This window comes from Elephas maximus, chromosome 19 (assembly GCF_024166365.1).
Source record: "Elephas maximus indicus isolate mEleMax1 chromosome 19, mEleMax1 primary haplotype, whole genome shotgun sequence".
Classification (NCBI taxonomy): Eukaryota; Metazoa; Chordata; class Mammalia; order Proboscidea; family Elephantidae; genus Elephas; species Elephas maximus.
Window position 1 is genome coordinate 17,280,631 of NC_064837.1, and position 27,933 is coordinate 17,308,563.

At 51.9% G+C, this 27,933-nt stretch overlaps 1 protein-coding gene across 3 annotated transcripts; it reads left to right on the forward strand.

The window, feature by feature from the left end:
• The first annotated feature begins 2,785 nt into the window (after positions 1-2,785).
• P2RX1 (purinergic receptor P2X 1) lies at positions 2,786-27,625 on the forward strand. Of its 3 annotated transcripts, none has more exons than XM_049858714.1 (12): positions 2,786-3,155; positions 14,657-14,804; positions 15,098-15,169; positions 15,851-15,920; positions 16,230-16,326; positions 16,613-16,693; positions 16,954-17,095; positions 20,248-20,375; positions 20,874-20,964; positions 23,354-23,419; positions 23,788-23,889; positions 27,561-27,625. In XM_049858714.1, the coding sequence occupies exons 1-12, from the start codon at positions 3,019-3,021 to the stop codon at positions 27,606-27,608; spliced, it is 1,182 nt and encodes a 393-aa protein (XP_049714671.1). In that variant the 5' UTR covers positions 2,786-3,018; the 3' UTR covers positions 27,609-27,625. The 3 variants fall into 3 exon arrangements, with proteins under 3 accessions (XP_049714671.1, XP_049714670.1, XP_049714672.1); XM_049858713.1 differs by lacking the exon at positions 27,561-27,625 and adding an exon at positions 24,004-25,215; XM_049858715.1 differs by lacking the exon at positions 27,561-27,625 and adding an exon at positions 24,004-25,215 and having other exon boundaries at positions 2,786-3,102.
• Positions 27,626-27,933: the final 308 nt, after the last annotated feature.

A 27,933-nucleotide genomic window follows, 5' to 3' on the forward strand; every position in this document is an offset into this window, starting at 1 on the left:
GCAATCCACTGTATATTCAATATTCTTTGCCAACACCGTAATTCAAGGTAATAGGGGCTGCCAACCCTGAGGACCGTTGCTGGACACCCAGGCCTCCCCCAATAGTCACTATGAAGTTAGCTCAGGGCCCTGGTCCAGCTGGGTGTCTGAGTGGCTAGATGACATTGAGTGAGCCCCTGGGACACCAAAGCAGGCCAGATGGTGTGAGAGATGTGGACCCTGCAAACTGGAAACCCTGAGTAGCTAAGGAGGCCCACTGGACCTTATACTCCCTGGAGGGCCTGGGCTGGCCTCCAGGCCTGGGCAGTGGCTCTGGGACAGGCGTTGGCCCCCTCCACACTCCACAGAGCTGCTAAATTTAGCCAGGCATGGGGAGGCTGTCCTGGGGCCATGCACTCGGCAGCAGAGATTTGTCTCCCTACAAGGCTCGGCCCAGTACCCAAGCCGGCCATCCGGCCTTTGGGCTTATAAGGTAGGCTTGGCAGATTTCAAGTTCTGGAGACTTGGGGTGAGCTCCAAGCCAAGCCCTCAGACTTTGGGGAGCCTCCTTCCCAGCCCCCAGCAGACATGGGAGCTACTTGTTGTAGGACATTGGGCAAGGTACTCAACCTCGGGAGCCTCACTTTTCTTGTCTGTAAAATGAGGACACTAGTACCTACTTCATAGGGACATTATAAAGAAAAGCCTGCTGAATTCCAGAGTGTGAAATGCACTCTGCCACCTATAAACTCATCCCAGCCCGAATGTCTGGAACAAACACGACCTTCCCCTGGGCATGGAGGAGCTGGGGTCACAGGTGGGAAAGGCCTCGGACGAGAAAGATACATTTTAAAACCAGCGCAACCCGGACATTGGCCCTATCAGATGGCTAGCTTAGTCTTGGAGAGTAATTAGCAAGAGAAGAAATTCAGGATGAGAAATTGTGTTTGCTCTTATTTCTTTTTCTTTGAGGCACACTTTCGATATGCTAATATCCCCAAATAAGACCATCCTCCATGGCAGGCTGTTTTGAGTGTCGAGGTCAGTGCTGAGGCTGTAACAGAAGCACAAGAGTGTACTCCAAGCAAGTCTGTCTGTCCGTCAGTTGATCTGTTGGTCAGCAAGCCTGGCTCTTTGGAGAAGGAGGAGGAGGATGGGGTGGTAGTGCGAGGAGCTAGCCTTTCCTCCCTCCCTGCCTCCTTTCCTTCCTTCCCTCCTTTTCTTCCTTCCTGCCTCCCTTCCTCCTTCCCTCCTTCATTCAGTGCCTGTGCTGCTTTCCTGAGTGGAATGTGTCAGGAGGATGGGTGGGTGCGGGGGATACAGAGATGACTCAGACCCAGTCTTGGCACCCACTCATTCCCTGCCCCAAGCAGCTTATGTCCTGGGCCTCCCATTCCAAGGATGATGGACCAGCTGGGAAAGGGTCAGGCTCTTTTGTTGGGGTCAAGATCTGGCCACAGTCTGGGCTCTGAGTGTCTCTGGGGTTTTCCTTAGCAAAGCCCAGAATGGGCTCTTGCCAGCCTTTCTTGAAGGTGGCATCCCATAGTTATGCCTGAGACATCCCCACTGAGTTGGCAGGAACCCAGGGTGAGGGTGATTTATTTGACAGAGAGGGATTGGCCTGGGCTGAGGGAAGGGGCCTGGATCCCTGCCCAGAGCAATTTCCCAGCTAATGGCTTCCCGGGAAGAAGGCTGCTTATCACCCTAGGGTAGGGGGTGGGGCAGCTTGGAGGGATGCTCCCTCTGGGAACCCTGGGGGCCCCAGCATGGGTTAGGGGGCGGCCAGTGAGACTCCTGCTTCAAGTTTGGTCCTCTAGCACTCGGGGATGAGCTTGGGCAATTCATTTCTCCAGTGTGAGCTTCAATCTCTTGTCTGCATAAAGAGGTGTGGGGGTGGGAGGCCTCCAGCTGGGAGAGTTAACGAGGTGCAGCCTCACCTGGCATGCTTCCCCACAACCCTCCTCTGGAGCCCCCATGTTCAGGGGCTGGGCTGGGATCCACGAGGGTAGGGGCTGCAGATGGGCTGCATCCCAAATTCTGTAGTGGCCTCCAGCTCTCTTTCCTTTGTTATCAGGGCTTGTCCCCCAGGGACCTCAACCTATGAAGAAAGGACCCTTATCGTCCCCATTTTACAGATGAGGAAGCAGGCTCAGAGAAGTGAGACAGCTGGCCCAAGCCTCTACACCCAGGAAGTGGCAGAGCAAGGATGTTAAACACAGGCAGGCCGTGTCACAGCTGGGTCTCAAGGACCCCTGATGTTGTCTGGGCACCTGCCTCCCTCTCTGCTCTGGCAGGCGGTGGAGCAAGACCAGTGGTGGGAGAGGAGATTCCAACCCAACAGGCTGCTTAGGCTGGGACCAGAGAGCGGTGGATGGAAGGCTGTCTGCCAGGACAGCCCAAGGGTGGGGGTTCTGCCACAGGCAAAGGAAGTGTCAAGCAGCTAGACTAGAATCGCCCTCATTCCTCTGCTCCTGGCTATAGGTCCCCAGGGACTGAGCAGCCCTCAGGGCTGGGTTCAGGGGAGGGGAGGATGTTTGAGGGTGGAGATGGGTTCCCAGCTTTGGGAAGGCTCTGGCCTGAGGCCACCCCAGCTTCTCCCAAGCCCCAGCCCAGGCTCTGGGGGGCTGACAGCTTTATCTTTGCCCCTGTGACTGGTGGCCCGTGGTTTCCTGCCAACAGCTCCTGTTTCCGGAGGCCAGCAAGGCCCAGGCGGAGCCAGGAGGGGCAATGGGGCTGGGCCCCACCAGCCCCGCCCCATCTATCTTTGGGAATTTATTTGTCCACGGGAGCGACTGGCCTGCACTCCATTGCCTGCAGTGGCCAAGAGCAGCTCTGACCACCCGAGGTCTCCCTCCCAACCCAAGCATCTCTAGTCTGACCTCTGATTCCTGATCTCTGACCTCAGCTGCCCTACCCTGGCCTGCCTAAGTGCCTGGGAAGCCCCCAGAGGCCCAGCTGTGGTTGTGGGTACTGACGCCCTACTCACTTCAAGCCCTCAAGAGCAGGCCGTACAGGGGCTCAGCCCCACCCTGGCCCACCATGGCGCAGCAGCTCCAGGATGAGCTGGCCGCATTCTTCTTTGAATACGATACTCCCCGAATGGTGCTCGTCCGCAACAAGAAGGTGGGCATCATGTTCCGGCTGATCCAGCTCGTGGTTCTGGTTTACGTAGTCGGGTGAGTCTGGGCCCCCTCCTGCTGCCCTGTCTCACCAGCCCCAACCCGGGTCTGTCCTCCAGCTCTGGGATGGCCCCCATGATGCCAAAGAGCCCCTCTCTCTCTTTCTCCTTCGAGATGTGGTATTCAAGGCAGAAAGGGGAAGCCCTGTCCAGTCATACGGAGAACAAGAGGCAAAGCCGTTGACCTCTGAGGAACTAGCTCATTGTTGAGGCCAGGTCCCCAGCAAACTGCAGCTCACCCAGCCCTTCTACCTCTGACCTCCCAGGCAAACCAGAGTGGAACTAAGAGACAGGGCCACACCCATCTTACAGGCCAGAGAGGGACAGGCTCTGTGCCATCTTCCCTTTCCTGTTTGAGACCCCTAAAGCAGAAGAGGAAATCTTGGGGAGTAGTGGTTTAGTGCTACGGTTGCTAACCAAAAGGTCAGCAGTTCGAATCCACCAGGTGCTCCTTGGAAACTCTATGGGGTAGTTCTACTCTGTCCTATAGTGTCGCTATAAGTCAGAATCGACTCGGTGGCAATAGGTTTGGTTTGATTTCGGTTAGAGCAGAAGAAAGGAGCCCTGGTGGTGCAATGGTTAAGCGGTCAGCTGCTAACTGAAAGGTCAGCGGTTTGAACCCACCATTTGCTTCAAGGGAGAAAAGACCTGGTGATCTGCTCCCATAAAGATTACAGCCTAGAAAACCCTATGAACTGCCTATGGGGCAGTTCTACTCTGTCATATAGGGTCACTGTGAGTTGGAATGGATTTGATGGCACACAGCAACAACAGAGCAGAGAAACTCTCGCAATTCTGAAGTCCTGGTTCCTTCATGGTGGGGTATCAGACAACGGTTGGAGGTCAGTTCTGGCCACAGGGATGACACTCCCTTCTGGGTGTCACTGGACCTGTCCCCCTGTCCCAGTGCAGGATCAGATGCAGGGTGGGATTCCCCTTGCAGCTTGACTGCCCTTGGACCAGGGTCTGGCCATCCTGGGAGCCCAGACAGGCCTGACAGGGGCTTGCACGTGTGTGAGAGTGTGGTTGTGCAAGCACATGTGTGAGTACACGTGTGTGGGAGCACACACCTGTGTCCTGCCCGTGGCTGTGTTGCCCTCATGTGCCTGGACATGTGCCCAGTTGGTGTGTCTGCTCGGTGTGTCCCTGGGGCTGGGTGCTCACATGGGTGTGCTTGTGGCTTTGCCCATGTGTGCCCTGTGGCTGTGTGCCCAGGTGCCTGATGTGTGTGCTGTGTGTGTCCGGTGCGTCATGTCCACTCAATGACTCTGTGGAGGGCTCTTGGCGGCCCCAGGGAAGGGGGCTCAGCCCCTGCTGGGGGTCTGGGACTGCCTACCAGTCCCTGCCTAACTTTGCTCTGTGGGCTTTGCTGAGGGCTCTGCCCTTCTGGTCTTCATGTCCCCATTTTTGCTGTGGGAACAAACGAGGGCTGCTAAATGGAGCCGGCCAGGGTGGACCAACCAGGGGTCCAAACAGTGACCACATAGTCTTGGCCCTCCCCCACCACAGGGCCTCTAGCATCCAAAACAGCCTTCCCTCTGACCCCACCCAGTCCCTAAGACCTCAGAGCTGGTCAGGGGAGCCAGGGCCAGGACCCAGCCCTTTGACACATTTCTGCTGCTGCCTCTGTACTGTTCACAAACTGCTTTGACATCTGCAGTCTTGTTTGAGCTTGTGAGGGAAACTGAGTCCCAGAGAGGAGTAATGGGCTTCCCAGGTCATATGGCAAAAAAAAAAAAAAAATGGCAAGTGAGCATCAAATCCAGGGTTAGAACTGAGACCTACCTCCTGACGCCTCGGCCTCAGCTCTGCCTTTGCTGTCTTCCTCTTTCCCACCTCTGGGGGACTTTTGTCATAGGGGCACTGGTGGTGTGATGCTAGCCCAGGATGGGCCTAGAAGTCCACTACCATTCGCTTCTCTCCAGATCTTCCCAGGAAGAGAGAGGTTGCATGCTCAGGCCTAGTCTGCCCCTCACCCGAAAAGACTGGGAGGATGTTGTCCTCATGTGGCCCCTATGGCTCCAAACTTCTCTTCCTGTTTCTGCTTCCATATCAGCAGCTGCGAGCAGCACCAGGGCCCTTCTGCACGCTGGCCACGGAGTGTCAGAGTAGAAGGGACAGTCCACTTGTATTTGGTGCCCAGACCCTGTCACCCACCCAAGTCACCATTCAGCACTGAGCAACATACCTCCAGTGATGGGGACCTCACTAGCCCCCTCCTTCCCCAGATAACCTGTTCAGGTTCCAGATGGTTGTGACCCTCCTCAGTGCCAGTGATAAGAGGTAACAGCTAGTAAGATGCTGAGTCAGAACTCGAACCCAGGTCTGCATGCCTCCCAAAGTAGGGTTAACATCCTGGAAAGGAAGCATTGTCAAAGAGGGGCACCAACCTGCCCAAGTCACTCAGCAGCCCAGAGGCCAGAAGGCCAGGTCCCTTGCCACCTCACCATACTCCCAAGCCCAGGTTTCTGGCTCCAGCTTGGGAGGCAGCTCCCACTGTCTTTGGCGCCCTCATCTGGCCACTTCCTAGAGCTGCACTGACTCATCAGGAATTGGCAACTGCAGAGGGAAAACTCTGGCACAGCCTGGAATGCAGCCTCAGCGTATCAGGCCTCAGTTTCCCATCTGTTCCATGGGGAAGGGGTTGGAAAGCACCCATCTAAAGACATCACACCCAGGCTCAACAATATGTTCCCTCCTGAGGAGGAACTGGGCCCTACCCATACATCTGTCTGCATGTCTGGTCCTGTGGCGGTTGGAGGAGGGACAGAGAGGACCATGAAGGAAGACCCAGATCCCTGAACCTGAGAGACAGGGGCACGACCTGGGTGGCGGGGGGACAGGAAGGCTCAGAGACAGAACTGGCCAGAGGGGCAAATACTGTAAGGCAACAACTCAGATGAAAAGAGACTTAGAGGTGGAGAGAGTTCCTGAGCCAGAGGCAGAGACTGAGATGTTGAGAGCCGAAACAGACTCCAGGGAGGGAAACTGAGGCAATGGTCTGTATTCACCACACCTTCGCAGAAGTCCAGGGAAAGCAGAGGGAGCAGATGGGCTTGAGGCCCTGGAAGGCTGAGCTAAGATAACACTCCTTGGGTTCAAAGCAAAATGGTCACATTTAGAGCTGTCTCTTGGGAGGTGGTGAGCTCTCTGTCACTGGAGGTATGCAAGCAGTGGGCTTCAGGTATGTGATGGGTGGTCATCCATGACCTTTGAATGTTCTTTAAGCCTGAAAGTCTGTGCTTGACATGGTGCCGCCCCATGCCGGCGGGGGGTCCTGTGATATACCCCTGCCCAGGGGGGCTGTGGTTGGGAGAGAAGTGGGGTGGTCTGGCTGCAGCACGCTGAGGATTCCCAAGGGGCTGGTGAATTCTACTTATAGAGGGAGGCAGGGAAGTGTTCCTCGAAGAGGCGGCATGGTGGTGGAACTAGCCATGGGCAAAGGCCCAGAGGCTGGAAGCTGGGCAGGTCTGCTCTGGGCACCCGCTTGGGCCCCTTTTGGCCTCCCCAGAGGCCTCACACAGAGATTGTGAAATCACATTCTTCTGCATTCTGCAAATGGATCCCAGAGCATACCAGTCAGGGTTTAGTCGGACTCCAACTCATGGCAACGCCGTGTGTGTCAGAGTAGAACTGTTCTCTGTAGTAGATTGCCAGGCCTGTTTCCTGAGGTGCCTCCAGGTGAACTCGAACTTCCAACCTTTCAGTTAGCAGCCAAGAGCGCTAACCATTTACACCACCCTGGGACTCCATCAGGGATAAGGATAGAGACAAACTATCACTGAGAGAAATTCATCCAGGGGACATTTCTACAGCATCTTCTCTTGCCTGGAGGTGTGCTGGGTTTCATGAGACAGAGGGGGGTCACAGAGTGGGGGACAGGTGCTTCAGGACTCTCCCAGGTGACTGAGAGGCTGGAGGTATCATCAGCCCTGACGAGAGCCTGAAGGAGGAACCCCTTTTGTAGACAAATTAGCCAGGACTCCTTTGGTTCCCAGTGACGGAAGCCAGATTTAAACTGGATGTAAGAGGAAACGTGTGAGGTATTCATTGGCTTAAAAAACCCAAACCAAACCCACTGCCATCGAGTCAATTCCGACTCATAGCGACCCCATAGGACAGGGTAGAACTGTCCCATAGAGTTTCCAAGGAGCGCCTGGCGGATTCGAACTGCTGACCTTTTGGTTAGCAGCCTTAAGCACTTAACCGCTACATCATGAAGGTTTCCTTCATTGGCTTACGTAACTGAAAAACCAGCGTGTGCTTCAGACACACCTGAATCTTCCAGGGTGGGGGCACGGGATGAGGAGCAAGTTCTGTGGGGAGATGAGGAGGTCAGGTCACTCCAAAAAGAAACCTGCTCCCGTCGGCAGCGACTCCTGGTTCCCTTTCCCCACACACAGCCTGCTTTGCCTGTTTTGGACATTTCATGTAAATGAAATCGTATAATCCGTGGCCTTTTATGTTCAGCTTCTTTCACTTAGCAGAATGTTTTTAAGGTTCATCCATGTTGTAGCGGGTATCAGTATTCATTCATACCAAATACATAGTTATTATACAGTACGTTATTCATACCGAATAGTAGTCCGTTGACCAGATATACCACATTTTGTTTATCCATTCATCAGTCGATGGGCGCTTGGGTTGTTTCCATTTTGGGGCTGTTATGAGTAATGCTGTTATGAACATTCGTTTCCAAGTTTTGTGTGAACATATGTTTTCGTTTCTCTTGGTTATATAACTCGGAGTGAAATTGCAGGTCACATGGTAACTTTATAATTATTTTACGAACTCTCAGACTGTTTTCTAAAGGGTCCAGTTAAGTTTGAGGTACTGGTGAGATGTCTGGGGTGGGGTGGCGGGATCAAGCAGCTGGAGATGCAGACATTTTTGTAAGTTCCTCGAGTGCAAAATTTTTGTCAGCTTCCGTATTTTCAGTGCCTGGAAGCGTCGCTATGAGTCGGAATCGACTCGATGGCAACGGGTTTGAGTTTTTTTGGTTTAGAAGGGTGCATTGCACATAATAAACCCCCCAAAACCCAAACCAGTTGTCATCTAGTTGATTCTGACTCATGGTGACCCCATGTGTTGCAGAGTAGAACTGCTCCATGGAGTTTTCACCAGGAGCCCTGGTAGCACAGTGGTTAGGCACAGGGCTGCTAACCAAAAGGTTGGTGATTCAAAACCACCAGCTGCTCCATGGAAGGAAAATGTGGCAGTCTGCTTTCCGTAAAGATTTACAGCCTTGGCAACCATATGGGGCAGTTCTACTCTATCCTATAGGATTGCTATGAGTCGGAATTCACTCCACAACAGTATGTTTATAAAGTTTTCAAGGCTGTGAACTTTCGGAAGCAGATTGCCAGGACTTTTTTCCAAGGCACCTCTGGCTGGGTTCAAACCATCAACCTTTCAGTTAGTGGTCGAGTGTTTAACCATTTGCGCCACCCAGGGACTCCTTGCATGTAACAGAGGCTAGACAAACATTTGTTGAATGACTAAATGATGTTGAATGTCAGTGGAAGGTGCAGAACTGGAGATAGACATTTGGGGGCCCCCATGTGTCTGTGACAGCTTACATGAAGTTCTACTTGGGCTGAAAACAGAAGCCAGGGTTACGGAATGGATCAACATTTAAAGAGGAATCAGTGAAGGAGGACTAGAGACTGCGCTAATCTCCATAAAGAGAACTCATCAAAACTGCCCCCAAACAATTACCTAGCGCTTCTCTAGGGTTCAGCCCAGGGCTCAGCACATAGTAGGGCCTTGATAAATATTTGTTGAAGGATCAGTGCCTTTGAGGTAAGTTCTATCACCTTTGTTTTACCAACAACAAAACCAGAGCTCAGAGAGGTTTAGTCTCTAGCCTGATGTCACACAGCTGCTAAGTGGTAGTGCTGATACCTGAATCTCCACCTGTGTGACCCCAGAGGCCATACTCTTGGTCTCTCCACCACATGGCCTCTTCCACAAAGTGTCATCAGAGAAGACAGAGACCCAGGACAAGGTGTTGCCGAGAGCCAGGCGGAAAGGATGGGGAAAATAACTCTTGGAAAGGGATGGGCTTCTGAAGATGCTGGTGTCTTTGGCATCAGGTGCCTTGGGTGTTTATATTGGTTATCTAGCGCTGCTGTAACAGAAATACCACAAGTTGATGGCTTTAACAAATGGAAGTTTATTCTCTCACAGTCTAGAAGGCTAGAATTCTGAATTCAAGGTGCCAGCTCCAGGGGAAGACTTTGTCTCTGTGTCAGCTCTGGGGAAAGGTCCTTGTCATCAGTCTTCCTCTGGTCTAGGAGCTTTACAGCACAGGCACCCCAGATCCAAAGGATGTGCTATTCTCCTTGTTCTGCTTTCTTGGTGATATGAGGTCCCCCTGTCCCTCTGCTGGCTTCTCTCTTTTATATCTCAAAAGAGACTTACTTAAGACACAACCTAATCTTGTAGATTGAGTCCTGCCTCGTTGACATAACTGTCTCTAATCCTGCCTCATTAACATCACAGAGGTAGGATTTGTAACACATAGGAAAATCACGTCAGATCACAAAATAGTGGACAACCACACAATACGGGAATTATGGCCTAGCCAAGTCGACACACATTTTGGGGGGACACAATTCAACCTACGACAGTGTCCTTCCCAGGGCGATGGCATCAAGGACAAGTTAAAGATGGCATAGCTTTGGAGGGGCAGCCTGGGCAGTGGGGGAGGGAGGCAGGCCCGGCATCGTGGCCAGTTATATTATTACCAGGAGCAAGGTCGTTGGTGCCAGATTTGACTTTTCCCTTTGACCCACAAGATCGACAGAGCCAAGAGGCAGACACACCCTGGGAATATTTCTCCAGCCCTAGTGTTCCGCCTCAGTGCAGCCACGCTTCCCCTCCGAGCTCCTGGCTCCTGGATGACACGCTGACTCCCAGTGCTACTCATAGGAGTGAGCAGGGTTCTGAGCTAAGCACCCCAAGCCTGGGGTCTGCTTCCTGCTTGGCCTCTGACTCTTGGGAAGGACACTTTCCCAGACCTCAGTTTCCCCATCTATGTTATGAGAAGTTGGTCTGGGACAGAGAGAGTGCTGCTGGGATGTCACAGCAGAGTGGGGGTGTGTGTGTGCTGAGAGTTAGGTCAGTGACCTCTCCAACAACCTCTTCAAGCTTGGGCCTGGAGCCAGAGGCCTTCCTGGAGGAAGAGACCTAAGAAGAGGGGGAGGAGATGGCTGACTCCCCATTTTTCCCTGATCAGGAGGGGAAGCAGGGCTGCTGGCTCGGGACTGTTGCGCTCACAGCCTTTGTTATGCCTCACCTGTTGCCATCTAAAACCTGCAGGAGGCAGCAGTGACCACCATTAAGCTTCTGGAGGGGTGCAGTTTAGCGTCAATGCTAGGCTGGGGGAGAGGCTTGGAAAAGGAGGGGGACTATGGAAGGGGAGAGAACAGCAATGAACTGCTTCCCTGGAGCCTGGAGCAGGGAGACAGTCCTAGTGAGCTAGCAGTGACTCTGGGACTACAAGGCCTGGAGAATTCCTGTTACCAGGAGAGGGGAGTAGACAGCTTTGAGTTCTGCTTGGATAGGTGGGCTGAGGGTAGGGCAAGGGGTGAAGAGGATAGAATACATGCTCACAGCCACAGGTACGCTTGCATATTTGCCCTGGAGATACACAGCTACACACTCAGACGGGTGACACAGATACCCACAGGCAGACACCCCCACCTCCCACACATAATTACCCTGAATATCCATGAAGAGTTTTACCTGAAGGAAGGGGCCCATACCCCAGAGAGGGAATTTTATCCAGGACTCTCAGTCTTAAGCAACAGAAACCAAAGCCAAACTGGCTTAAACAAAGGAAGGGAATTTACTGGCTCATGTAACTGAGAAACCCAGAAGTTGACTTTAAATCACACATCCTTCAGGCATGGCTGGATCCAGGTGCTCAAACAACATTGTCAGGAGTCTGCCTCTCTCCATCTCCTGGTTTGGCTTCACTCACATGCTTGCTGTCTCAGTGAGGTGGCAAAGATGACTGACCACGGTCATGAGCTTGAAGCCTCCCTACTTAGTCACCAGCAGAGAAACACCTTTTTCCCAGTAATTCCCAGAAAAATACTGGCCTCACTGTTGATAAGCCTGGGGTCATGTGTCTATCCTTATATCAAATGCTGTTGCCAGGGTGATGGAACACTTATCCTCAAGCCTTGGTCATGTGCCTACCCCTGGAGCTAGGAGGGGAGTCACCCCACGCTGAACCTCACAGACTGAAACTGGAGGACGCAAAGGAGCAGGGTTTCTTGATGTTGGGAAGAGAGGGACAGACTTGCCCAAGAAGGCAAGGAGGCCTCCAGCCTGAGCGCTCTCACAGGGGCCTCGGTTGGGGAGGAGCGGCTAGATGCTGCAGGCCTTTGAAATAGCCCCTTTCCCTTTCAGTCCCCTATCCCAGGAGTTCCCAGTATGGCTGAAATAATAATAACAGTTAACATCTATGGAACATTTAGAGTCCCTGAGTGATGCAAATGGTTAAGCGCTCAGGTACAACTCAAAGATAGGAGGCTCAAGTCCCCCCCAGAGGCACCTCGGAAGAAAGGCCTGGTGATCTACTTCAGAACACTCAGCCATTGGAAGAAGCCCTGTGAGGCGCAGTTCTACTCTGACGCACATGGAATAGCCATGAGTTGGAACCGACCTGGTGGCAACTGGTTTTTTATATACCATTTACTTGGAGTCAGTTCTCATTCTAAGTGTTTTCATACTTACTACCCCATTTAACGCACAACAATATGAGATTGATACTGTTGGTACTATTATTATCCCCATTTTATAGATGAGGGAACTGAGGCACGGAGAGATTGAATGGCTTACCCAGAACACACAGCTCTCAGCCATCATGCTCTGCTGCTTCTCTGAGGCAGGACCAAGGGCGAGAAGGAGGCCCGGGCTCCAAGAACCTTGCCCTCCAGGCTATGCCTCTAAGCCCCAGCAAAACCTGCTTTTGGAAAGCACCTGAAAGAGTCATTCCCTGGCTCTCCTCCTCGGGAATGAGTACTTTCATAGTGAAAAGAATGGTGCACCCAGCCCAAGATGTAGCTTTAGGACCAAAGAATGGCTCAGAAAGGCATCTGGGGGAGGGAAAGGACACGCGACATGTCCCACTGCTGCCAAAAAAAAGCCAAAACCAGTTGCTGTGGTGTTACGCACTGAATTGTGCCCCACCTCCCCATATATGTTGGAATCCTAACCTCTATACCCGTTGTCTTAGTTGTCCAGCACTGCTGTAACAGGAATATCCCAAATGGGTGGCTTTAACAAAGAGAAATTTATTCTCTCACAGTCCGGTAGGCTAGAAGTCCGAATTCAGGGCACCAACTCCAGGGGAAGCCTTTCTGTCTGTCGGCTCTGGAGGAAGGCCTTTGTGATGCATCAGTCTTCCCTTGGTCTGGGAGGATCTCAGGGCAGGAACCTTGGGTCCAAAGGACACACTCTGCTCCCGGCACTACTTTCTCGGTGGTATGAGGTCCCCGTGTTTCTCTGCTTGCTTCTGTCTTTTATATCTCAAAGAGATTGGCTTAAGACACTACCTAATCTTACATCTCTCATCAATATTACTGCCACTAATCCATCTCATTTCATCATAGTGATAGGATTTCCAACACACAGGGAAATCACATAAAATGGCGGACAATCACACAATACTGGGACTCATGGCCCAGCTAGTTGACAGATACTTTGGGGGGACACAATTCAATCTATGATGTCTGTAGATAGAATCCCATTTGGCTAATGGTCAACATTTACCCTAGACCAAAGATTAGAAGGTAAGGGGAGGGGGGACAAGGAAGCTAGATTAATGGAAATAGAGCAACCAGAATGGAAATAATGAGAATGCTAACATATTGTGAAAAATCCTTGAATAATATGTACAGAGATTGTTCAATGAGAACCTAATTTGCTGTGTAAATTTTCTCCAAAATCACAATATTAAAAAAAAAAAAAAACCTGTTTGGGAATAGAGTTTTCTTTGTTAGGTTAATGAGGCCATATCAGTATAGAATATGTCTTAAACCAATCACTTTTTTTTTTTAATTGTACTTTAGATGAAGGTTTACAGAACAAATTAGTTTTCATTAAACCATTAGTACACATATTGTTTTACGACATTGGTTACCAACACTATGACATGTCAACATTCTCCCTTCTCTACCTTGGCTTCCCAGTCACCAGCTTTCCTGTCCCCTCCTGTCTTCTAGTTCTTGCCCCTGGGCTGGTGTGCCCATTTAGTCTCATTTTGCTTTATGGGCCTGTCTAATCTTTGGCTGAAGGGTGAACCTCAGGAGTGACTTCGTTGCTGAGCTAAAAGGGTACCCAGGGGCTATGCTCTCAGGGTTTCTCCAGTCTGTCAAGCCAGTAAGTCTGGTCTTTTTTTGTGAGTTAGAATTTTGTTCTACATTTTTCTCCAGCTCTGTCTGGGATCCTCTATTGTGATCCCTGTCAGAGCAGTTGGTGGTGGTAGCTGGGCACCATCTAGTTGTGCTGGATTCAGTCTGGTGGAGGCCGTGGTAGATGTGGTCCACTAGTTCTTTGGGCTAATCTTTCCCTTGTGTCTTTGGCTTTCTTATTCTCCCTTGCTCCTGATGCAGTGAGACCAGTGGAGGATCTTGGATGGCCACTCACAAGCTTTTGAGACCCTAGACAATACTCACCAAAGTAGAATGTAGAAGGTTTTCTTTATAAACTATGTTATGCCAATTGAGCGAGATTAAACCAATCACTTCTGAGATATAAAAAGTAGAATAGGCACAGAAGCGAGCAAGCACAAATGGGGAAAGATAGAAGCCATACGGAGACCTCTAAGGAATGTCAGGAAGAACACTAGAGATGCTGAGACAAGAATTTTCCCTCACATGAGAAGGCAGAAAGGGATAGGAGCTGGCTGAACGGACACAGGAAATCCGGGGTGGAAAGGGGAAGTGTGCTGTCAAATTATCTGGATTGCAACTAGGGTCACATAACAATAGGTGTACAAGTTTTTGTATGAGAAATTAACTTGAGCTGTAAACTTTCACCCAAAGCACAATTTAAAAAAAAAATTTTTTTTTTCCCTCAGAGCTGACAGAGAGCTTTCCCCTAGAGCTGGCACCCTGAATTTGGACTCCTAGACTCCTAAACTGTGAGAAAATAAATTTCTGTTCATTAAAGCCACTCACTTGTGGTATTTCTTGTACAGCGGCTCTAAGAAACTAAGACGCATGGGCTCAATTCTGACTCGTGGTGATTCCATTGCTGCAAAGTAGATCTAGTCTGGGAGCATCTCACTGCAGGAACCTCAGGTCCAAAAGATGCGCTCTGCTCCCATAGGGTTTTCAAGGCTGTGAAGTTTCAGATGCAAGATTGCCAGGCCTTTCTTTTGAAGCACCTCTGGGTGGTTCAAACCATCAGCCTTTTGGTTAGTACTTGAATGCCCCCTCCCAGCCCTGGCCCAGAACCACAACTCCCTTTTGCCCCCTGCAGGTGGGTGTTTGTCTACGAGAAGGGCTACCAGACTTCAGGTGGCCTCATCAGTAGTGTGTCTGTGAAACTCAAGGGCCTGGCTGTGACACAGCTCCCAGGCCTGGGCCCCCAGGTCTGGGATGTAGCTGACTACATCTTTCCAGCCCAGGTGAGCTGACTCGGGGTGTACCTTCCACTCACAGGCCTGGCTCAGAGCTGGGTTGGGCTTTGCCAGCCTCCCTTAGGGACCACTCCACCTCCTATCTCTATCTGGGCCTCAGTTTCCCCGTGAATCTGTTTCCCTGGCAGCGCGGTCTTGCAATATCACTCCTATTCTGAGGGATATAGAGGCTGCTGGGTGGTGGGCGGGTGCTTTAGGGGCCTGCTGGGACAGTGTTGGGCTCTTGGGCTGCCCTCCCAGCTCCCAGCCCTGCTCCACCCTCCCCTATCCCTCACTTCCAGGGGGACAGCTCCTTTGTTGTCATGACCAATTTCATCGCGACCCCCCAGCAGGCTCAAGGCTACTGTGCAGAGGTGAGCCCTGCTGCTCCTGCTTCTTGGACCCACAGGGAAAATAGCATGGAAGAGGCGGTCCCTTCGGGCACTGGAGGTGAAGGCAGAGAGGCTTTCTGCAGGGACCCCAGTGCTGGGATTTCAGGCACAACCAGTTACCTGGAGTCAGTTCCAACCCAAGAGGACCCCACGTGTGTCAGGGTAGAACTGCACTCCACAGGGTTTCCAGTGGCTGAGTTTTGAGAGGTAGATCACCTGGCTTTTCTTTCGAGGCACCTCTGGGTTGACTTAAACCGACAACCTTTTGGTTAGCAGCCCAGGGAGTTAACTGCACCACTGAGGGACTCCAATGGTGGGATTTCAGGTATAGATTCACACAAAGTAACAATCAGCCATTGGCAGTGCTGAGAACCTTCCCTCCTTCTCTCCACGTGCTGAGCTGGATGCTGGGCCTTAGCGCCCACCCATCCCACTTCCCTGCCGTGGCTGATGGTGGCCACGAGACAGCTGGACGAGATCTCAGAGGGGTCCTGGACAGGGCAGTGAGGGTGGGAGCTAGGGGGAGGACGTTGTGAGCCAGGTTCACCCCCAGAGGGGCCTGAGACTCTGCCCCACACCCTCACTAGGGCCCTGGGGGTGGGAGGGGCTTTTCTCAGGCCCCCACCCAAGGGGTCTGGGGCCAGCAGCTCTCCCCTCCCCCAGCACCCAGAAGGGGGCATATGCACAGATGACAGCGGCTGTACCCCAGGGAAGGCTGAAAGGAAAGCCCAAGGTAAGGTCAGCCTCCACAGCCCCTCCCCTCCACAGCCCCTCTCCTCTCCAGGCTCAGTGGCCTTTCAGGCCCACCTTCCATGGACAGGCCTCTCTTCACACCCCAGGCGGGTCCTCCCCAGGAAATCGTTCCTCCTCTCTGCCCCTTCTGCCACACTGACCTTGGCTTGCCCTGTCCCGGAGCCAGCCACATCTGTCCTCAGGCCCCTTCTCTTGATGCTCCATCCCTGGGGGATCCGAGGGCGGGGCTTGGGGCCCCCTCTGCACCCCAGCTCAGCGTGGGCCCTCAGGCCTTCCTCCCTCGCTCCAGGCATCCGCACAGGAAAGTGTGTGGCCTTCAACAACACTGTACACACCTGTGAGATCTTTGGCTGGTGTCCCGTGGAGGTGGACGACAAAGTTCCACGGTAACTCCCTGTCCCTCTCGGGAGCAAAGTCCCCAGCCCAGAGGGAGAGGCACCTGGATCTGGGCTCTGGGAAGGACCTGCACCCCACCCCATTCCCGCCGCCCAGGCCAGATTCCCCCCGGCCCTCTGATCAAGGGGCCTGAGTGTCCACCATTACAGCACACCCGTCCCCTCACCAGAGGGTCCCATATGCTCCCACCCCTCCTACCCCCACCATGTCAAGCTCTGTGTGGGGCACACAGGGACCCCCTGGGAAGGGGCAGCGAGTGAGTTTGGTCTCCTCCAGCCCCGCCCTTCTCCGGGAGGCCGAGAACTTCACTCTCTTCATCAAGAACAGCATCAGCTTTCCACGCTTCAAGGTCAACAGGTTAGTGGGAAATGCAGCAGAGATGCAGGCAGCTCCGAGGTGCTCCAGCTGGCCTCCGCTGCCTCTGCCTCCCTCCATCCCTGCTGGTTGCACTTGAGGCAGAAGCCTGGGCTGGGCCCTGGGGGTGGGCTGCCTTTGGTTTCCAAGGGCTTAGGAACAGGGCACTTCTGGAGCCTGGGAGGAATTCCCAGAGCTTTGAGGTACAGTGGGCACCCTTCCAGCTGGCACATTGCTGCTGCCAACGCCCTCTGCCCCCACAGGCGCAACCTGGTGGAGGAAGTGGATGCTGCCTACCTGAAAACCTGCCTCTATCACAAGACCACCCACCCGCTGTGCCCTATCTTCAAGCTCGGCTACGTGGTGCAAGCGTCAGGCCAGAATTTTAACTCCCTGGCCGAGAAGGTACGGGGGAGGAGGGAACAGTGCCCGGCCAGGGCTGGAACCCAGGGCCATCAAGCCGTTCAGTGCTTTTCAAGACCAGCTAATCTTCCCTGACCCTGAAGCCCCCCTGGTGTAGGCAAATGTATGTCTGGGTCTGTTCCCTAATACCGGGGGTGCTGAGGGTCAGGCCTGTGTCCTCAGCAGGGCCTGGCATGGACCTGGCACAGAGGAGGGACCACGATGAATGGACGTGGGCAGACGATATCATCTGAGGCCCCATTATCTTCTAAATATTAGAGAAAAGCAGCTTGAGTTCCAAAGCCCATAACCCCTGTGGGAATAAATGAAGACCACTCAAATGAGAATAAGCAAAGGCTATGTAGTCGGAGCTTGCTATATATAGTAAAGGGAGCCAGCCACCATCACACCAGGTAGGCAAGGTGGAAAGCTTTACAGTGGGGAAAAACGGAAGGCTTTAGGTATGCCTAGGGAGCCCTGGTGGCACAGTGGCTAAAGTGCTCGGCTGCTAACGAGAAGGCCGCGGTTCGAATCCACCAGCTGCTCTGTGGGAGAAAGATGTGGCAGCCTACTTCCATAAATATTACAGCCTTGGAAACCCTATGGGGCAGTTCTATGAGTCAGAATCGACTTGATGGCAACAGGTTTGGGTTTGATTTTTTTTTTTCCCTGCTTCAGGTATGCCTTGATTAGAGGTTGCTGGGGTGGGGAAGCTGAATGTGATGGCCAGGGGAGCATACTTGGCTTTCTTTGGTTGGTTCTAAGTTGGAAGCATGGGGGAGGGGCAAAAATTAGAGAAGTTGGCAGCTATTGACCAAGTTCCGGCCGTTTGGAGCCGATTGCTGCAGACATTGTAGCGTGGCTTCCTGGACTGCTTGCTGCAGAGGCTGTGGGTCAGAGTTCCATTGTCATATATGGTCTGGCCATTGCCCCTTTGTGTACTCAGTCTCTCACCCCTGAGGATTCCTGGGAATTCCGGAAGCTGAGGTCCTCAGTCACTTGGGTTTCCAAGAAAAGCAATACCATATAAGGGGCACAAAAGAGCCCTGGTGGTGCAAACGGTTGAGTGTTCGGCTGCTAACTGAAAGGCTGGCTACTCGAACCTACTGTGCCTCAGCTGGCAGTGTGGGCTTAAGCAAATCTCTTAATATCTGCATGTCTAAATTTCTGCACATGCATTTGGGTGGGTGGGCTCCTGAAAAATCAGGCATTGAAAACCCTGTGGAGCACAGTTTACTCTGACACACATGGGCTCACCGTGAGCCACAGTCAATCCCACAGCAACTCGTTTTTAAAGTGGGACAATAGTGCCAGTGTCATGGGTTTGTCTTGAGGATCAAGTGAGATCATACATGTCACAGCATTTCCATTTTGCCTGGCAGATGGTGATTCCACGTACGTGTCCATTATTATTTTTGCTCCTGCAGCCATCTGCTCAGGTGTGGAAATCAGTCCCTTCTTTGTGATTTCACACACACACAAATAAAAACCCCGCTCACAACACATTTGTCTAGAGCAGGGATCAGCAAATTTCTGCAGAGGGCCAGTATAAGAAATATTTTCAGCTTTGCAGACCATAAGGTCTCTTGTCACAGCTACTCGACTCTGCTATTTTAGGGTAAAAACAACTATACACCAGTTGCCATGGAGTTCACCTTCAGCTCATGGCGACCCCATGTGTGTCCTGGTAGAACTGTGCCCACTAGGGTTTTCAATGGCTAAGTTTTTGGAAGCAGAACACCAGGCCTTTCTTCCAGGGTACTTCTGGGCAAACTCAAACCTCCAACCTTTCAGTTAGCAGTCAAGTGCTTTAACTATTTACACCACCCAGGGACTCCAAAACAGCTATAGGCAATATATAAATAATGGGCCTAGCCAGATTTGGCCCACGGGCCTCAGTTTGCTGACCCCTTGTGTATGTTGGAGCCCTGGTGGTACAGTGGTTAAGAGCTTGGCTACTAACTAAAAGGTTGGCAGTTCAAATCCACCAGCTGCTCCTTGGAAACACTATGGGACAGCTCTCCTCTGTCCTATAGGGTAGCTATGAGTTGGAATTGACTTGACGGCAATACGTTTGGTTTTTTGGTTTGGTATTGTGGAATTTAAAATATAGCAACATACATCCTAAAAGCAGAGTGTTAGGCTCCCCTGTTCCTAAAAAGGAGTCACTGGGTGGTGCAAACTGGTAAATGCTCAGCTGCTAATTAAGAGGTTAGAGGTTCAAGTCCAGCCAGAGGTGCCTTGAAGAAAAGGCCTGGTGATCTGCTTCCAAAAAATTAGCCACTGCAAACCCTGTCAAGCACAGTTCTCTCTGACACAAATAGGGTCCCCATGAGTTTGGATCAACTCCACAGCAATTGGTTTGGTTTTGGGTTCTTAAAAATCTCTCGCCATCCCCCACTGGGAATTTCTCACTCACTCCCTTCTGCAGGCGCTAGCTTCCCACCTAATAGCCCAGCTTCCTGTCCGCTTGCACCCCTCAATTCTTTTCCTATTGCTCGGCCTAACCTCCAACTCCTCTCCGCCTCCTCCTCATCCTTGTTCCTTACCTTGCCCAGAGGAATTTCACTTTCTCAACTTTCTTTTCCCGCCCTTTGTCTTTACAGACTCACTCTTTAACTCAACAACTATTTGTTTGACTTCTATTTTGTGACTTGTGTTAGGAGCTGAGGAGTTTGTAACCAATGAGGCCGAGACAGCCCCACCCTCATGGAGCTTACAGTCTTGGAGGAGATGGGTTAATAAATAATCACACAAAATAAATATGTAATTACAAAGTGCCAAAGGTTCTGAAAGAAAACACATAGAGTATAATCTGAGCTAATAGCAGGGGCGAAATTTAGACTGGAGGTGGCAGTCAGGTAAAGCCTCTCGGGGGAAGTGACCAAAGGCTGCAAAACAGCCAGTCTTTTGGAGAACTGGGGAGAACAGCGCGTGCAAGGGCCCTGTGGTAGGAAGAAGTTGATGTGTTCTAGAAACTGTCAGAAAGCTGGAGCGTGGAGTATACCGGGCTGGAGGTGAGGCCAGAGAGGCTAAAGCAACTTCTCAGTGTATTTTCTCGAACAAAAAGTATCCCCTCTTCAAGAGATGCTGGTACCAGCTGAGGGACAGGAATGTCATCATCCTGAAACCTTGCATCTTAAACACCTGTGTAGGGCGGGGTAGTCGGCATCACTATCGACTGGAACTGTGACCTGGACTGGCACGTGCGACACTGCAAGCCCATCTACGAGTTCCACGGGCTATATGAGGAGAAAAATCTGTCTCAAGGCTTCAACTTCAGGTGCCTGTCAGGCCCCCACTGGCACACTCCTTGGAGCCCCTGGGGCTTTTCTACTCCCAGAACCCTTTGGGGCAAAGCAAGTGTCCCGGGAGGGGAGCAGAGGAGCCTGGGCAGCTCCCTTCCTGCCTGGGGTTGGCCAAGCAGGGGGCCAGCAGGAAGCAAGACCTTGGGGGCCTGACTCCCTCTGCCCATGGGCCTCAATCCCCTAGAGGCCCACCTGGCAAGGACTGGCTGGGGAAATTGCTGACGTCAGGAGTTAGGACAAGGGTTGAGTGCAGCTTCCTGGAATTGTTGGTATGGGGCCGGAAATTCTCCCTGTGACTCCCCTTTTGTGACCCTGGGCCAGATCCTGTCCCTCCCTAGGTCGTTCCCTCTATATAACATGTCAGGGAGGGGCTGTACTCGTGGCCCTCTAAAGACGCTTGCATCCTGATGCTCTGAGAACTCCAGACCCAAGGTGGTTCCTTACCCTCTGCTGCAACCCACCCCTTCCCCTAGGTTTGCCAGGTACTTCGTGGAAAATGGGACCAACCACCGTCACCTCTTCAAGGTGTTTGGGATTCGCTTTGACATCCTGGTGGACGGCAAGGTGAGTGTCTAGCGTGGGGGGGGGAGCAGCCAGAGAACCAGCCTCAGTTCCTGCATGTGCCTGTTGGGTGCTTGTGGTTATAGCTGGAAGTTAGATGGGACTCATTCAGCAGTTTTTACTTCTAATAACATGTGGTGTGGGTCATTCAAGGGCAGGGTTTTCCAGCCTGTGACCATTCCTCCCCCATTGTCTCCCTGTGTCCGGGGAGGTAGAGTTAAGGTCAAAACCTAGGTCTTGCACAAACACCAGAAGATAAACTAGATAACTGGGTGCTCCTAAAAATTAAACACTTATGCTTATCAAAAGACTTCACCAAAAGAGTAAAAAGAGCCTACAGACTGGGAAACTTTTTTGGCTATGACATTTCCAACAATGGTCTGATCTCTAAAATCTATAGAATACTTCAAAACTTCAACAACAAAAATCCAATTAAAAAATGGGCAAAGGCTATGAACAGGCACTCCACCAAAGAAGACATTCAGGTGGCTAACAGACACAGGAGGAAATGCTTGCAATCACTAGCCATTAAAAAAAAAAAAACCAAACCAAACCCGGTGCCGTCGAGTCAATTCTGACTCATAGTGACCCTATAGGACAGAGTAGAACTGCCCCATAGAGTTTCCAAGGAGCGCCTGGCGGATTCAAACTGCCAACGCTTTGGTTAGCAGCCATAGCACTTAAACACTACGCCACCAGGGTTTCCAGTCTAGCCATTAGAGAAATGCAAATCAAAGCTACAATGAGATACCATCTCACCCAACTGGCACTAATAAAATAAAACAAAACAAAACAAAACAGAAAATGACATGTTGGAGAAGTTGCGAAGAGATTGGAACACTTAAGCACTGTTGGTGGGGACGTAAAATAGTATAACTGCTATGGAAAACGATATGGCACCTCCTTATAAATCTAGAAATGGAAATACCCATACAATGCAGCAATCTCACTGCTAGGAATATATCCTGAAGAAATAAAAGCCATTACATGAATAGACATATGTACACCCATGTTCATTGCAGCATTATTCACAATAGGAAAAAGATGGAAACAACCTACATGCCCATCAACAGATGAATGGATAAACTATGGTGCATACACACAATAAAGAACAATGATGAATCTCTGAAATATCTCACAACGTGGATGGACCTGGAGGGTTTATGCTGAGTGAAATAAGTCAATCACAAAAGGAAAAATACTGTATGAGACCACTATAATAAAAACGCAAAAAAAAAAAAAAAAAGTTTATACACAGAAAGAAACAGTCTTGGATGGTTACAAGGTTACTGATCAGATAGTAGACAAGTGGCAACTTTGGTGAAGGGAAAGACAACACACATCATAGGGGAAGTCAGCAGGCTTGACCAAGGCAAAAGCACAGGAGCTTCCTAGACACATCCAAACACCTTGAGGAACCAAGTTACTGGGACTGAGGGCTGGGGACCATGGTCTTGGGGGACATATAGGTCAATTGGCATAACATAGTTCATAAAGAAAATGTTCTACATTCTACTTTGGTGAGTAGCGTCTGGGATCTTAAAAGGTTGTGAGTGGCTATCTAAGATACATCTATGGTTCCCATCCCGTCTGGAGCAAAGGAGAATGAAGAAAACCAAACACACAAGGAAGTATTAGCGCAATGGACTGACGGACCACATGAACCATAGCCGGAGCCCAGAACTAGATGGTGCCACCACTGACGGCTCTGACAGGGATCACAGTAGAGGGTCCTGGACAGAGTGGGCGAAAAATGTAGAACAAAATTCAAATTCACAAAAAAAGACCAGGCTTACTGGGCTGACAGAGACTGGAGGAACCTCCGAGACTATGGCCCACGGGCACCCTGCTAACTCAGAACTGAAGCCACTCCCGAAGTCCACCTTTCAGCCGAAGACTAGACAGGCCTATAAATCAAACAATAATACACGTGAGGAACATGTTTTTTAGTTCAATCAAGTATACGAGACCAAATGGGCAACAACTACCCAAAAGCAAAGACAAGAAGGCAGGAAGGGACAGGAAAGCTGGACAAATGGACACGGGGAACCTGGGGTATAAAGGGAAAGGGGGAAAGTCCTGACACATCGAGGGGATTGCAACCAGTGTCACAAAACAAATTGTGTATAATTTTTGAATGCGAAACTAATTTGTGCTATAAAGTTTCAGCTAAAGCACAATAAAACAAACAAAACAACAAAACACCAGGTCTCCTGGCCAGCAGGTGGATCCTCACCCAGAGCCAGAGAACTGGGCTATAGGGGACAGTTAGCATTTGAAGGCAGGGAAGTCCCTTTGTCCCAGGCCTGGTCTTAAAGATTCTTGGAGAGGCTTTGTCCAGCCAGGCCCCTTCTGGCTGTTAACGCCTTCCTCCCCTGGTCTCTGCCACCAGGCTGGGAAGTTTGACATCATACCCACAATGACCACCATCGGGTCTGGCATTGGCATCTTCGGGGTGGTAAGTACTGGGGTCAGGAGTCACTGTGATGGGGTCAGCCCCTCCCCTTCCACATCTCAGTGGCAGCAGCAAGCCACTCACTCCAAAGCTTGTCCATAACTGACCATCATCACTGAGCCAACAACTGCATATCCCACCACCCTAGACCCACAATATATCCAAGGAAACCAAGGCCCAGAACTGGGGCAGGACAGAGGTGTCGCGGGCAGTCCTGGACTCCTGAGGGTCCTGCAGTATCTCGTCCCCCCTCTAGCCCCATAGCTCATTGCAAGAACCTGATGTCTAGAGTAGGGTCTGAGGTGGGATGTGGAGGGTTCTGTACCAGCCCCCCAGATTCCCATGCTCTGTCCTCCACCCCCCACGCCTAGGCAACCGTTCTCTGTGACCTGCTGCTTCTCCATATCCTGCCTAAGAGGCACTACTACAAGCAGAAGAAATTCAAGTATGCAGAGGCCATGGGGCCAGGGGAGGTAAGAGGGCTGTCTGAGTCAGGCCCTTCAAAGGCTTCACATCCGTGTGTCTGTGTTGGGGGTGCCAGCTGCTTCCCTTAAGTCAACTTTTATCCCCTCCACACACACACACAGGGTGAGCGTGACCTCGCAGCCACCAGCTCCGTCCTGGACCTTCAGGAGAACATGAGGACGTCCTGACACTCGGCCCCTGACTCCTTACTAGACGTAGCATGAGGCCTCAGGACAGGGCTCTGGTGGCATCCCAGCCAGGACGGAGGGTCTCCCCAGGAGTTCTGCTGCCCTCTCAGCCAGGCAGACACCAGGTTGGACCTGGGGAGCTCAGAGTGGACCTGGGGAGAGACCTGTGTGATTCTGGGCTCTGACTCCCACTCTGCACACCTCTAAGGCAGCCCCACTCTAGCCTCAGCCACTCCTGGTGGAAGGGCGGGGGCTGGACAGGTACACCTAGCTTTGCAATTCTCTCTCAGGGCCCTCAGTATCCATCCCCCTGTCTCAGTGTCTGGATCTCTGCCCACCAATGTGGCAGCCACTAGCCACAGATGACTATTTAAATTTTAGTTAATTAAAATGGAATAAAACGAAGATTTCTAGAGGCTGCCATATTGGGCCACACAGAACATTCTCATCATCACAGAAAGTTCTACTGGGAAGCTCTGCTCGAGCCCTGTTTCTCGTTGGCCTCGGATTTCCCTGAGGAGCTAAGCCACAAATCCGGTGCCTAGGCCCCTCCAGACCTCCCGAAGCAGAATCTTGAGTGCTGGGCCACAGGAGCTACATGGTTAGCTAACTCCCCAGACCATTTTGAAACCTAAGTTTAAGAACCACTGCCCTAGAACTTTCTGACTCTAAGCCCTTGATCAGGTGTCAGGCTTAGGCCTGGGACTGTATCACCCGGCAGATGGGGGCATGGAGCAAGGTCTCAGACACTCTTAGCATCTGTGTGGTTTACACACATGCCACACAGTGTCTTGGGTACGCCCTCCCATATTCACACCCACCCACATGCACATACCCCTCCTGCCACACTGTGTATTTGAGCAGCTTGGCCCCTACAAACACAACCATCCAAGCACACTTACACCCCCAAGCACAGGCACATGAGCCATGCCATGTCATCACCTCCATGGGGAAGTGCTCCTCCCCAAATGTATCAGATCAGGACAGCCTCTTCCGGCCAAGAGTCCCTACTAGCTACCTCGGGTCAGGGTGGGAGCCTTGACCAGATCCTGGGCTCTCTGCCTATGGCTCAGCCCCAGCTCCAAGGCCTGCCTGACTGTGTCTGAACACAAGGTCTGGGGAAAGCGAGGGGCGGAGTACAATAAAAGGAATGATGATAAACCTCTGCCTTCTGTACTTTCTTCTGAGCTGTCTCTGAACCTCAGTGTGCCCATCTGTGAAATGGGAGAATGAGCTGAGTAATCTCTGAGGTCCCTATGGCTCTCTAGTGGGTAACTGTGATCTCATTCTTATGGCCTGAGCAGTAGTGTCACGAGGGTTGGTGTCACCCAGTGCGGTAACTCAGTGTGGCCTCCCCCATCCCATGAGGTGGGTGGGCTGGCTGGGGAACACCCCCATGGGTGGAGCACCCCGCTCCACCCCCTCACAGGGCACAGCATTGTTATTCTGTGCAGCCCTGCACCCCACAGCTCCCTGCAGCTCCTCCCCTCTCCCACTGGCCAAGGCGCAGACCCTTGGCAGGCACCCTGGCCTGGCTGCGTGCACACTGACTGGCGGGTGATGAGGGCGGTAACAAGTTACCACACTAGGTGATGGATGACACCAACCCTGGTGATGCTTTCGCTGCCGCCAGGGACCCCGGGGTCATTTTGGCGTCACCCCCTCTGACAGTGCCAGGGGGTGCAGTTCGCACTCCCTGTACTCCCCTAGTGACACTACTGGCCCTGAGCTCACAGGGTCAGTGCTGGGGGTCAGCTTTCCTCTGTCCATGGGCTGCTGACTTGGCACAGCCCGAACATTAGCGCTCTTCCCAGTCCTCCACAAGCCCCTCCCACGGTTCTGGGAGGCCTGGCGCTGGCACCAGCTAAGAAACCCAGGAGAGGCCTCACGAATGCACGGGTGAAAAGGGGGCTGGCTGTCCCAGGAGTGACTTCTGAGGGAATCCTGAAGGGGGGAGGAAGGCCTGACTGGAGAGAGAGTAGTTTTCTCTAGGGGCCCTGCTGTGGGCATGACTGAAGCATTTCCAGCCCCTGCAGCTATGGGCACCCCCATCACATGCCTCTGTCTAGGCCAGATCTATCCAACACAATTTTCTGAAGTGACAGAAACGTTTTCTGCCTGTGCTGCCTGGTGTGGTATCCACTAACCACATGTGAAAGGTCCCTGGGTGGCGTGAAGGGTTTCTGCTCCACTGCTAACCTACGGGTTGGTGGTTTGAACCCACCCAGTGGCACCATGGAAGAAAGGCCTGGCGACCTGCTTCCATAAAGATTACAGCCCCCAAAACCCTATTGAGCAATTCTACTCTAACACATGGGGTCATAATAAGTCAGAATTGCATCAATGGCAATGAGTTTGGTTTTTGGTTTAGCTGTACGTGGCCATTGAGCACTTAAAATGTGGCTAGCGTACCTGAGGAACTGAATGGCTTTTATTTTTAATTAATTCATATAGCCACACATGACTAGTGGCCATCCAATATGGTAGCTACTCCCCGTTCCCCGCTCCCTCAAGCCCTTGGCTGTCCGCCGCCCTTCCGCAGCCAAGAACAATCCTGGGGTTTTATGAGACAGGAAGTCCCTCTTCTGCCTTCCCTCCTTCTCCAGACCTACCTGCTCCTGCACCTCCTGCCCCTTCCCTTCTGAATGAGTAGAAAAGGGCTCTTCCTCTGTATCCCACCCCTGTGCCCAGCCCAGAGACCTCCTCCCACCCCCTCTTCTCTCTCCCATCCTTGTTTTTCCACCCCTCTTTTGCCTCCTCTCCCACATTCCCCTGCAGCTCTGCCTGCACCCCTTCACTGCCACCCTTCCAGAAAGACCAGTCTGCACCTCTCTCTGAGCCCTCACCCTGTGCAATTGGCCTCCACCCCACCCCCTCCCCTTCTCCTAGATGCCCTGGCCAAGGGCACCAGCCCTTATCCAGCTTGGCCTGTCAGCATCTGACATTGTGGACCAAGCCCTCCCTATTGAAAGATATCCTTCAAGCAGCTTCTAGGACCCACCCTCTCCTGATTTTCCAGCCAGCCTGATGATGTGCAGGGAGAAGACAGACTTGAATTGCAGCTCGTTCACCGTGTGTCCTTGGGCAAGTTGCTTAACTCTCCAAGCCTCCTAAGTGAGTCAGGGATAATAATAGCCTCTACTTGGGTTAGGGTAAGATAAAGTATATAAGATGCTCAGCACAGAGTCTGGCACACGGTAGTGCTTTGCCCTCAATCTAGCTACCTTCTCAATAGTAGAGTCAGCTAGTTGTCCCCAGATAGCTATTCTCCCTATGGTGATACAGCCCCTGGTTCCTGGCCAGGCATGTGGTGGCCTAGAATGGAGGCTGCACTGCCCAGACTCTTATAGCTGAGTCTGGTCATGTGACTGAGTTCTAACCAGTGGGATCTACGTAGAAGTATCATGTGATACCTGGGAACCTTCCTTACAAGAGAGCTGGTACAGATCCTTTGCCCTCTTCTTCATTCTCCTCTCCATCCCACTGCCCAGGAACACATACGTGATGGCTGGAGCTCTAGCTGCCGTCCTGAACCATGAAGACCCAGAAGTTCCTGGAGCAGTGAGTGGAAACAGCCCCAAAGTTCGTAGACTGTGGACCACAGCTGCCATATTAGCCCATGACTGTCTTCCTTGAGGTTTTTATGGGGGATTCTGTTACCCCAGCCTAACCTGAACCTACCTAGTACAGAATTCTTTTCCCCTTAAATGTGAGTGTTTCAGGGTTCTGTCCTTGGTCCCTGCTTTATTTGCTATGGGTGATCTCATCCTTTCCCATGGCTCTACTTATAATATGGGTTCTTTCTGATGACTCCCAAAACTGTCTCTCTAGCCCAGCCCTCTTTCCTGAACTTCAGCCCCCCAT